The following is a 12,303-nucleotide window of genomic DNA, read 5'->3' on the forward strand; positions in this document are numbered from 1 at the left end:
TGGGGTTGTGTGTGTGTGTGTGTTGGATCCGTGCATGTCAGTGCTTGAGACAGCTCTCTCCTCCTCTGTGCAACTCAATAAGCCCTCACTGCTGTCATGGTGCAGTGGGACGCCATGGCAACGCCTGCTAAATTTCAATCAGCTCACCTGAGGTCATTACCATGCACAGCGCCTGCTCACCTCCCCATCCACTCTCCCTCGACCCCCTCTGACTCACCCTGCCCACCGACACCACAGAGAGAATGAGAGAGAGAGTAAGAGAGGGAATGAGAGAGAACGAGAGAGAGAGTGTGAACGAAACAGACTAAGATGGTGATGAAAACAAAGACAGGCTGATGCCCCCAAAAACTGTTGTAACCTTTTCAAATCTCCATCAGGTTTGAGGAAGCACCTCATCCCCTGCTTTGTCCCCCCTGGGATCAGATACACGCAGCGCTTCAAAACCCATCGCAAGGCTCCTCTCGTGTTTGAGCTGGCCATCGGAATCGGTTCGGAATTCCCACTTGAAGGAACAGTAGAAGGCCGTTGAGTGTGCACTCGAGAGGGGTTCACGACGCCGCACGCGCTGCTTATCTCTGAGCATCCTCCGCCTCCTCTCCGACCGCGACCTGAGGGATGACAACAGCCCGACGAAAATCAGGAGATGAGAAATCGGGAATCCCATCGCTGAGTGGCGGACGTCAACCCAAACAGCAAATGACTCCTGTCAGCGCAGACTGTTGGACCAGGTGGTGGTGACTGAGAGGTGCTTACAGTGGGCATCCAAGTCTGTCTTCGCTGAAGCAAACACTACAGCAGCTCCAAGCCTGGAACTCCATTTCCAATGGAGAAACTATGGTGAGATGAGTAATGAGCGGCTAATCCACGAAGACACACACACACACACATCACCAGACACACGTACACACACACACACACTCCAACAGCGCATGCACACAGTCAAACACCCCTCGACTACACACAGGGACACACACACACTCCAACTCCCCTCTCACTCCCTGTGAGCGATTTGCAGATAGAGAGGGAGCAAAGCAAAGTGTCTGACATCCACCATAAAAACGAACACAGACACCTTAAATCATCTCCTTCGGAGCAGTTTCCCCCCTCACGCCTCAGCCAAACGTCTCTTTTTCGATGCAATCTTTTACGCAAAGCTTGAAAAGCTGCCTGGCGTTAAGGCTGATTTGTAGTTTGTGTTGATGCTTTAAGCGTCGAGTGAATGTGCAGCTACAGACTTTTAAACACGATCCAAAGACAGGCTCTTTATCTCATGGCCCGGCAGAGATTTATCAGATCATTAACTCTGCGTTGCAAAACAACCCAATGTGATACTTCTAATACCAAACGGGTAGATTAGTATGTTTTAAAATGTGGACCAGACGAGTGATTTGTGACCGGGCAACCATGTTTAAGGGTTATAGAGAAACATACTTCCACTCCAGTCTTCCAGAAGCACTGCTCTCAAGAGTCTACGTATATATTTCGATCTGTTTATACTGTATTTAGACATATTGACATCGATAGCATTCGCGGTGCATGTGTACATGTCGCTTCAGCCATCACACATGACACAACACAATGACCTCCTGAGATTCCTCCTTTTCCGTCTGGATCTTGCACACTGAGAGGTGCCGCAGGAGGCGCCGTGAACGCGCTTCTGTTCACAACCTGTGTCTCCTCTGGTGCCTCTCTCCAGAGAAACAGCCTCCCCCGCTCCGACTCCTTCCTGTGGCGTGGATCCAAAAAAACGGAAGAAAAAGCGAAGCAGACCCAACACAGAGGAGCTGGTCACCGTAAACACCTGAACACCTCACATGAAAAGCCTCCCAGCCCGTTGTTCTCTCTGGAGTTCAGTGAGAGGGGCTCCCGCAGAGTTTGACCGCAAGGCCGGCGGTGGCTCTGGTTGACCGTCGACTGCTCTGCAGGGTGTGTGTGGGTGTGCGCAGCAGCAGGACTTTGTGTCTGATTTCATCGATTTGACGAGGTGTCCGGGGCAGGGAAAGGCTAGATCTCAGCAGGCCTCCCTAACATGGGGCACATGCCGAGTCGCTACCGCTGGTGAGAGGAGCAGAGAGGAGAGGGGCTGGAATGTTGGCGCGATGAAGAGAAGTATATGATTCCGAGTCTTGTAGGGTCTGTTTACATTCTTTGGTGCCAATTTGGTGGTCTTTGAAAAGGCTTTAAAGTGAGAGTGGGAGGGTTAGTAGTTTGGTTGGTGGCAAATTGTAGTATTTACGAATCTGCTCAAATTCCAGCAGATTATATCAGTTACACACCATACAATCAATAGGTGTGATGTCTTGCCCAAATCCTTCATTTGCAGTTGAAAGTAAAACATCAATTTCTTAAATGTGTGCGACGGAAGGGACGATTTCTAATCTGGGGGATTTTTATCACAGTGACTGACACACTACTGGGTGGTTTCAAAGCTTCTCTCCAAATCATGCCTTCCTCTCTTCATCCTTCACCCCCCTGTTCCTCACAGACCCCTACACACCCTGACCTCCAGGGGTTCTCTCTCTGACAGCTAGCCCAAGGAGCACCGCATGAGGCTGGGCACTGGAGGCGGTAGGCAGGGCCCATACCCTGGGGGTCAACACTGCAGGACTTAAGACTTCCTTAAACCAGTAAGCAAGGCTCAGTATTGAACTGGCTAGGACAATGACAAGATCTGGGGTAGGGGAGAGTAGGGAGAGAAAGGAGGAACTGAGCCTTTGGAAGGATTTTGTTCAGTCGGCAATTAAAGTAATCTGCAGCACGCCACCTAAGGAGCCTGTGTTGACAGACTGTGTGTGTGTGTGTGTGTGTGCTGGTGTGTGTTTGAGTGTGCACGCAAGCTGAGGTTTGTGTGTATGATTGGCACACAATGCAGATGTGTGGGCAGTTGGTGCCATCTGGAGAAAGCCAGAGAAGGATGGTGGGGAAGGGAGGGGAGAGGGAGGGAGGAGGGGGAGGAGGGCTGGCACTTTTCGGAGAAGAAAAAAAAAAAACATCTCTTCGCGTTTGATGTGCAGATAAAGGGAACGATCGGAGTGTAATCAATCAAAAAACCTGTGACACAAATGAACGAAGACAAGGAACACGACGCCCACACATCCAATCTGAGCCCACGACCCCGCCCGTTTGTCAATACACTCCCCTCGTTGGCGGACCCCCAACTTCGCTACTATTGGTCGGGCTGCCGCAAAAGTGGTCCATCAATGCTTCCTCTGGGCCCTGCAGTAGAGTGACTTGTCAGGGGGGGGGGGGGGGGGGGGGGAGAGCGCCATTCAGACCTTGAGGGGTATCGGAACAATCGATGCTGGGCATGAGTGGCCATTTTGAGGAGAGCACCAGATGCGTCTCCCCCTCATTATGTAAGATCGAAATGTTTTCACCGGCGTCATCGTTACCCCTACAAAGGCGCAGTATGGCGTCCTCGGAGACCCCAACCATGAAGCCGACATCCACACCCCTCCCCTCGCCTTGCCTCTACCCAAATATACCTAAAACAGTGCACCTTTCCCCCCTAGTCTAATGCAATTTCCTTGAGTGGTCCAAGATCAGCTCTCAATGGATGCCCTCATGGTCTGGTAATGGAAAAGAACAGTGTTCTCTCTCAGGAGAGAGAGGTATCTGTGAAGGAAACCTAAATCTCTGTGGGTCCTGATCTAAACACACAAGACAAAGACCGGCCTATGATAGAATGAGAACACCCTCAGGGAGAAACTTATTATGAGATGTGCCCTATAGGTTTGAGACAGATCATTTAAAAAAGTATACTCTAAATTCATGGGACTCTGAGGGTTGTATGAGGACTCGTAAAAGCAACTAGGGAACTAGAAGATGTTTAAATGGTAGTTGGGAAAAAACCGTTGTTGACTTTGGATAGTGAGATGTTAAGTCATCTTTTCTTAATCGTATTCATCAAAATGATGTGGATGAAACAAACCTGAGGAAACCTAAACTAATGGTATGAGAGATAAAATTACAAATTAAACAAAAGTTCAAACTATTATCCTAATGTTTATCGACCAACAAAAGCCCCATAACCCAGATTAACTCCTACCATAGGGGGCAAGCATAATTGATGACTTTATTAGTGCCGTGGTGAACGCTTGGAGAATAAATTGGCTATTTACCTTTTCCTGTCTATATATTTCTTCTGTGGCAATTGTGTTGACATTGTGTTTCACGTTGAGTCTCCTTCCGTGGTTCACAGAGGTCTTGCGGCAGGCAGACGAGTTCGATTTATCCCCGGGAGAAATGGAGCGTTGGAGAGAATTAAGGCCTGCCTATGTGTAGGAGGACTGAGGGGAAGGTAGGCTACGCGCCGACGTAAAAAGACTGAAGACTCGGATACAGCTGTGGGGTTTTTCAACGACCCGGATAAAGCTTTCTTTGTTTAGATGAATCGCGGTCGATTCATCATATATCATATATTTCACCTCCAAAGCCTTTAGCACGTGTTTGTGCAAGTAACTGTAGTTTACTGATGGATAAAGGGCATTGTACACTTGACACAATTTTCAATAAACGTTGATAATATTAAAATAATCGCAAAAGACAGTAATCCAATTCGCCTAACATGGGATGCCTGGCCAGTTGGCCTATGTGTGACTAAATGGTTATTATCAATTTCACAAAGTGCTATTTCATGTTGCATTCCCGGGTCATGTCTATTCTTGTTTCATAATCCAATTTTGAGAAGGAAAACCCGCAATTGAATCCGCCAGGTGGCGACCTTGCTCTAAAGCGATTCACCTTGGACAGCGTCTCGTCCGCTCTGGACAACATTCACACAAGGATCACATCATTTTTATTCTGGGAGAATGCCAGACATTCAACGTTATGGCAAAACGGTTCGATTTTGCAGACCAAGTAGTGAATCCCTACGTTTTGTTATTGTTGACTATTTAAAAAACTGCTTAATTTTTGTCACAAATAGGCTATTTAAACAGAATATTTACAACACACACAATACAAATGTGATAAAGGCTACTAGTCCTTATATTTATATTTTTTCAAACGTTCTGAACAAGGAACTAAGTAGGCCTACTACCTCTTGGAAGTGACAAGATGCCCACACTTGACTGCAAACATTACTCCACAAGGTCTTTTTCTACGCCAAATCAGTGTACTGCACGGACATAAAATACTCATGTAAGCTTTAGGGGACATGGGGACAGTTAATGATTATTTGCCCCTCTTCCCGTCCACTGCATTTCCTATTTGGATTGACGGCCTCGTCAGAACGCGGGCCCGCCTCCCGGCTGTGTGTTCAGAGCGTTCCATGCGCTCCGCTTCAAACACATATTCCACAGGGAAAGAGAGAGCAGGACCTGTGAGGAGCACAACGACGAGAACGACAAACGGCAACGACAAATGGCACTCATGGCTGGGATTTTGTTTACGGCGACCTCTGTTCTACTTGGGATTTCCACATTTGTTTCTTCGGCACGGATTTATCCCCCAAACGAAGGTAAGATTTGGAATACCCGCGAAGCCTGTCTTGGACTTTTCTTGGGGAGCTTCGACTTCGTCCACTCCGTGTCTGCGACGGAACCCCAGTCCCGTTGTCCCATATAGGCTATAGCGCAGAGACCTGCACTCGGCAATGGGAGAAAAAAGCCGAATTATGCCACCAATGTGCTTTATAGCCTACTCAAAAAGATTATCAATATTACAAAATGTAGCCGACGTGTTCGTTAGTAGGGTAGCAAAAGCGAAATTGACAAGAGCGCTTCGCGAAAACCTAGAGCGCCCGATAACAGGCGCATTTGGGGTGCGAGCGCAAGTGTCCTGTTTCAAAATCTTAGTTTAGACTATCAATTTACACAATTTCATCAACATAGAGCAAAACGTAGATAACTTTTTAATGTTTTACTTGTGACATTAAACACTCATAATGTAGTCAAACAGACTAAAATGTTTTAAATGCCGTCTACCAGAGCACTTCAGACACCACGATTCGAGGATCATCATGTATTGAAGTCACTGCTTGAGAGAACATATTAAATGCATCCCATAATTATTCCATAACATTATTTATTTCAGCAGGCTCGGGCGCTTTGTCAGACTGCCTCATTTCGAAAATATGGTACATTAATTAGCCAGTCTCTAATGCATCAATAAAAGCCGTTTAAGGGCTAATCAAAATAATCTGTGTGTATTTCAATGTTTTCGAAGGTGATTTGCCATCGCGGACTGAGGCTTCTGGTTTGCATATCAGATTGTGGCGGAACAATTTGCTGTAGTCTATTAATTATTGTACAAAGTTCGTACTCCAGTGGCTCTCTAATTGACTTCGATTGATCGTTGTCCAACAGGAGGACACGAAACTGCAGTATCACATATTAAATATTTATTCCAACGTCAAAGATGCTCACTTGAGTAGGCTTTTGCCTACTTTTTGTCGAATTTTTGAATAAATAGAAATCATTTTACAGGGCTCAAGTTGTGGAAAGGAGACTCGTAAAATATCGTTTTAGTTCGCATGAAATCGGCTAAAATACACAACATGCATACGTATATGTGCAGGCCTATGGACAGGAAAGATTGAATAGGCTAGGTTTAGGCCTAGTGTATGGATGCCTACATTTTGAGGTCATTCACACATTTCACAGCACTTAACTTGAAACAAAAACAAAAAAATGGTAAAGCTGTAGCCAATGTCTTGATTAGAGGCTATTGTAGCCTACAGAGCCCAGCACTTTATGAAGAGGGGTCATCTTTTACTTTTTGTTTTTCAGTGACGTTACTGGACTCCAGATCCGTGCAGGGGGAGCTGGGATGGGTTGCCAACCCAACAGAAGGAGGGGTAAGTGCTCCTCGTTGGGACGTTGTTCCCGGTTGAGTAAAAAATGAGTGATGTCTTCTAGGCTACATCCACCACTGGCCCCTTCCATTCCCAATCTCTCTTTGCTTCTCTCCCTCAAACCACTCGCCAGTAATGGTCCGATCCGAGGCCGATACTGCAGCGGGCGTCGGGTTTCCTGAATAGACGGCGAATTGAATCGGTCTTTGTGGAGAAACTTTATATCCCTTTCCCCCATTGAGGCGTAGGGGGAGAGGGACTTGGCAGCGGAGAAAGGGCCCTCTGGAATGGATGAATGAGGGGAAAGGGCAACGGGTTTCCGTCCTTGCCCGTAGGACGACTGGATTGGCATAGGCTAGAGACAACGGTCGGACTAAATGTGTGATTCTCAGTCTAATTGGGATATTTATATAGTGCTGATAAGGCAACAGAGTGTGACTGTTCGGAGGATGGCCGCTAAGGGCCTTGGGATTATTGCAGGTCCGTCTTCATAGGCTCAGAGTTAAGGAGCAAACTGACGTCTGAGTAATTATCCAGATCCATCATTGTTTAAGAAAATTAAGTATGCATGCCACTGCGGCAACCATATGTTCACATGTTTGCTTGCATTTATGCATGAGGGTCTAGACTATCTGTGCATTGACTACATGACGTTTGTATCGGCCTAAAAAGCAGCCCACGAAAAACTAGTGATTTTAAACTTTCCACTCTGTCTTTTTCTTGTTCATTACATGAACTTGGCCCGTGCTAACGGGTGTTGCTCGCATGTCCCCGTTTCAGCCGTCAGAGAGGGTGATTGACAGGGTCTTGGCTACGCTTCCAGGCCCGCATTCACCTCCTCATTACGACCAATTGCCCCCATTCTCTCTTTTCTCTGCTATCGGGGAAAGGTGCGCTCTTATCACGCCGCGGTTTTATTTCCACAATAAAAGGGCCAAACAAGGAGAATAAAGCGGAATGGAGCAGCGGGGACTGATAGACACTTTCTCAAATGGTAGCTTCAGCCGTGTTTCGTGTTATCTTCCTCTCTCCAGGGAAAGGGGTTTTATTCAAGATTACGTATGATAACACATTAAATCAAATTCAAAGCACCTCATATTTTCCCGTTGTAACAGCAATCTTTGAGTTTGAGCTCGCTTCTCTAAATATAACAAGATAGCCTATAAAACAGCGCCAAGCTGGTCTTGCTCTTGTTGTCAACGCAATCAAATCAATGACAATTTATTCGCTGAGTTAGTGACACGGTAACTTTATCGTGGGTAAAATATATATAAATCCTTTGAAAATAAGACACACCACCATTGATAACGTAATCCATGTACCCAATGTATCGAAACCTCTCAAATGATTTAATTGTAATAACACAAGTTCCCACATGTAAATCATTTTGAGTTTTACGCATATTTCCTTCCCCTTATTTCTCTCTGTGTCTTCTTAATAGTGTTTGGTTGAGTAGTGTGGATCCAGTGCAGTGTTTTTTGGGACAAAAGGATGGATAAGATATTTCGATTTTTGTCACATATTGAGGCCATGTTTCTTTATTGTAAAGCTTTTAATGAAACTCCATACAAGCCGACTCCAATTTCTTATCGTCCCAATAGGCATGATCCCTTAGTGCTCTCAATTATTTAAATCGTCACAACAAGCATTCGACAAGCAAGCAGATTCTACTAATATGAATTATTAATTGAAATACATGTTCATTCATTGGTCCAATGAGACAGATTTGTCTCGCAGTTTTTAACGGCCTTTCGTGTTACGTGTAATCTAGTAAATCTCTCTCTTTGCGAGACCAGCCTCCCCAATGTAAACAACATCCCATATTTCTCGAAGTTGACTTAGACAGTTTCCTAACCCCCTCTGGGTGTTCCTCACAGTGGGAGGAGGTGAGCATCATGGACGAGAAGAACACCCCCATCCGGACCTATCAGGTGTGCAACGTCATGGAGCCCAACCAGAACAACTGGCTGCGGACCGACTGGATCCCCCGCGGCGGCGCCCAGCGCGTCTACATCGAGATCAAGTTCACCCTCCGGGACTGCAACAGCCTGCCGGGCGTCATGGGAACCTGCAAGGAGACCTTCAACCTCTACTACTACGAGTCCAACAACGACAAGGAGCGCTACATCCGGGAGAACCAGTTTGGCAAGATCGACACGGTGGCGGCCGATGAGAGCTTCACGCAGGTGGACATCGGCGACCGCATCATGAAGCTCAACACGGAGGTCAGGGACGTGGGCGCGCTCTCCCGCAAGGGCTTCTACCTGGCCTTCCAGGACGTGGGGGCGTGCATCGCCCTGGTGTCTGTCAGGGTCTTCTACAAGAAGTGCCCCCTGGCGGTGAGGAACCTGGCCCAGTTCCCGGACACCATCACGGGGGCGGACACGTCCTCGCTGGTGGAGGTGCGCGGCTCCTGTGTGGATAATTCCGAGGAGCGGGACGTCCCCAAGATGTACTGCGGAGCGGACGGGGAGTGGCTGGTGCCCATTGGGAACTGCCTGTGTAACCCGGGTTACGAGGAGCGCAACACGGAATGCCAGGGTAAGAGAGACGGGGTTACTTTCGTTTGTCGTTTGACGAGTGTGGAAGGTGGCGGTGGTGGGGGGTCTCTCTCTCTCTCTCTCTCTCTCTCTCTCTCTCTCTCCAGCTCAATTTCCCTCTTTCTCTCCGCATCCAGTTAGCCTCGTTTTTTTCTTCCGCTCTTTGTCTATCCCCCCCGTCCCTGGCTCTCTCCCCTCCCGCCCCTCCAACCTTTCATTCTGTGGCTTGTTTTCTCCTCCCTCCCCTTCCCATGTTTCCCCCTGTCCTGGTATTAGGCAGGGTGATGGAGGCGATGATGATTGTAAATGGAGTAATTAGCTGGTCCTTTGGGGAGGTGTTGTGGCTCAAGCTGTGTCCCATGACTACTGTGAGCTCTAGGGGCGCGGGGGGTGGGTGGGGGACGGCTCTGTGTATAGCACTCTGTAAACCCCCTGCCGGCCCATTCCCACTGGGCCTAATGGCGAAAGGTAGACTCCTCTTAGGGAGAGAGAGTTTGGGAAGGAGAGAGAGACAGAGAGAGAAAGTGTGTGTGTGAGAGAGAGAGAGTGGTCGGTTGGTTTTATCATTCCAGGCAGGTAGCAGAGTGAAATACACACACCTGTGAAATAGAGCTGAAATTGAGATGTTCTGGCAGCAGGACAGACAGCTTAGCGAGTGTTTCCATCCAGTTCCCTCCTCCCAGTGATCCAGTCTAATCCTGTGTTATAGACTCTGGAGGTCGGAACGTCAGGATAGTCAGATCAGCCATTTCGCCGGCAAGCGTTTTTGAACAAGCATCGATTCATCAGCCGTGTCCAACACGGGAAGGTCAACGGCTGTGTGCGGGCAGCATGTTGCGGGCAGCGTATTTGATCCTGCCCTGCAGTGGTGCACTATGGGAGGTTGAGTTCTGTCTTTGCTGCCTGCTGTGGCGGACTGTCAGCTGGCAAGGTTTTACAGCCCCCTGGTACGTGTCGCCCCCCCCCCCCCCCCCCCCCCCCCCGTCTGCAGAGAAGTGGGCTGCTCCAGAGAGTGGGGTCAGAGGCTGGGCACGGGTGATTAACAGGGGGATGGAACACTCCACCTCTCTTAATTTACGGGGGGTGGGGGGGGGGGGTAGTGGGCTGTAAGCGCTATCTCGGAGGACTAATTTCATGACAAACAGGCCTGGTGATTTAGGGTAGCTGTGTAGGGTAGTGGGGCAAACAGAGGCATGAGTGGTCACAGATGGTGGAGTGTTAATGGGTGTGTGTTTTCGTGTGTGCGGGAAAACAGGGTAGCATTTCAGCGGGTGGGTGAGGGGGTTGGTGGGGGTTACCCTGGAATGCCGTCTCCCCCCTGTCACTTTGGTCCACATAGGGAGGGCCAGGTTTCTCACCCACCCCCGGGCCACTTTCAAAGAACGAGAGGGCAGCGATGGAGGGATGGAGGGAAGGAAGGAGGCCACAGGGCTGATGCCAGTGCTGGTTAAGCCAGTTGTTGATGTCTTCTGTGATATTACACCCAGGCTGTCCTTACCAGTCTTCTGTGAGAGGCACGTTTAGCCTGGAGTGTGTGCACTTCCTTAAAGGACCGTTTGTTTTGGCGACGCCGTGCTGCGGTCGCACGGCGCAAGGGTGGAGTTCGTCGTTCACGCTCGTCCAATATGACCGACCCATCTCAGTCGGCGCCGTCCATTTAGGATCAACGTAGCAGAATGAGTGCGACGTGTACATGGGCGTCCATCCCATCACGCCATGTGTCATCGTTCGAGCCAGACCCAGACGCATTATGGTCTGGTCTCCATGGAGACACAGGCGTCAGTGTGGGGGTCAGCGTCAGTGTTTGAAGGGTTAAAAGGTGGAGCTCACTGTCACCTCCTCAAGTGCACTGATGAGCTGTTTAGATATTCCCTCGAGTGACAGGCCCTGTGGGGGGGGGGGGGGGGGCTGCAATATGACAATGTTTACCAAGAGACTTAGAAGGTATGGGAAGAAGGGGTGGGGGGTAGGTTAGGGTAGAGATTCCCAATTACATATTGTTGTGGATGGGGGGTGGGGGGGGAGTGGTGGTAAGAATTTTCTCTCAAGTCATATCCGTCCTAATGTTAGTATTTGCGTGTGTGTGCGCGCGGTACGCGCTGAGTGTGGTTGTGTTGATCTTCTCGGTTTTCTGATCGACGTAGGCAGTTGAGGGTGTGTGTGTGTGTGTGTAGGGTTACAGGGTTACCTTGGCCTCTGGTTCCCAGCCGTGGTGAATGGGAGTCCTCCATCATTGTTGGAGCAGAGAGGTTACGGGGGGGGGGGTGTCAGAGTCGGTGCTGGCTGGACGGGGGGGAGTGTATTGTGAACACTGGCAATAAGGTCGAAGGTCCCCCTCTTCTTCATCCATCTTGCCGGTGCCTCTGACAGGGTCGCGGGCCCAGGATTGATTAAGACGTCAGGACTTTGACAGCTGGGGGGCTTGGGGGTGGGCAGGACGTACACAGGGGCCAAGGAGAGAGGGGCAGAGGGGGTACCGGGGGCCAGCACCCCCCCCCCCCCCCGCCCCCCCCCCTCACCCCACCCGAGAGGGCTCTGTGTGTTTCTGCTTTGCGTTGCCTTTTCTCGACGCGTAGCCTCTCTCCCCGTCTCCTTCTAGAGTTCTCTCTCGCTGGTCGTCTGGTCTGTGGGGGGGTGGAGGGGGGGGGGGGGGGGGGTGAAGGGGGTGTGGGGGTGATGTGCCTGTGTGTGTGTGTGCCTGTGTGTGTGTGTGTGTGTCTGAGAACGTGCCCGCCTCTTGTGTCTTCCTATCGTGTGAGTGTGTGAGTGGTATGTCCCCGTGTGTCAGGTTTGGGTGTTGTGTGTGTGTGTGTGTGTGTGTGTGTGTGTGGTGTAGGACGAGGGTGGGTACGGTTGGGGCTGAAGCGTGAAGGCGGCAGGCTTTTGACACCCCTGCTCTGAGATGGAAGGCTAGTTCATGGTTGACTTGAGAAGCACTAACCCCCCCCCACCAACCCCACAACATTA

At 49.5% G+C, this 12,303-nt stretch overlaps 1 protein-coding gene across 1 annotated transcript; it reads left to right on the forward strand.

Annotated features, from left to right (window-relative positions):
- Positions 1 to 5,222: 5,222 nt before the first annotated feature.
- LOC124477784 (ephrin type-A receptor 4) lies at positions 5,223 to 10,321 on the forward strand. Its single transcript, XM_047035803.1, has 3 exons — positions 5,223 to 5,461; positions 6,732 to 6,799; positions 8,674 to 10,321. The coding sequence occupies exons 1-3, from the start codon at positions 5,365 to 5,367 to the stop codon at positions 9,475 to 9,477; spliced, it is 969 nt and encodes a 322-aa protein (XP_046891759.1). The 5' UTR covers positions 5,223 to 5,364; the 3' UTR covers positions 9,478 to 10,321.
- The last annotated feature ends 1,982 nt before the right edge of the window (positions 10,322 to 12,303 follow it).

The sequence above is a fragment of the Hypomesus transpacificus genome, chromosome 15 (assembly GCF_021917145.1).
Source record: "Hypomesus transpacificus isolate Combined female chromosome 15, fHypTra1, whole genome shotgun sequence".
In the NCBI taxonomy this organism is placed as follows: domain Eukaryota; kingdom Metazoa; phylum Chordata; class Actinopteri; order Osmeriformes; family Osmeridae; genus Hypomesus; species Hypomesus transpacificus.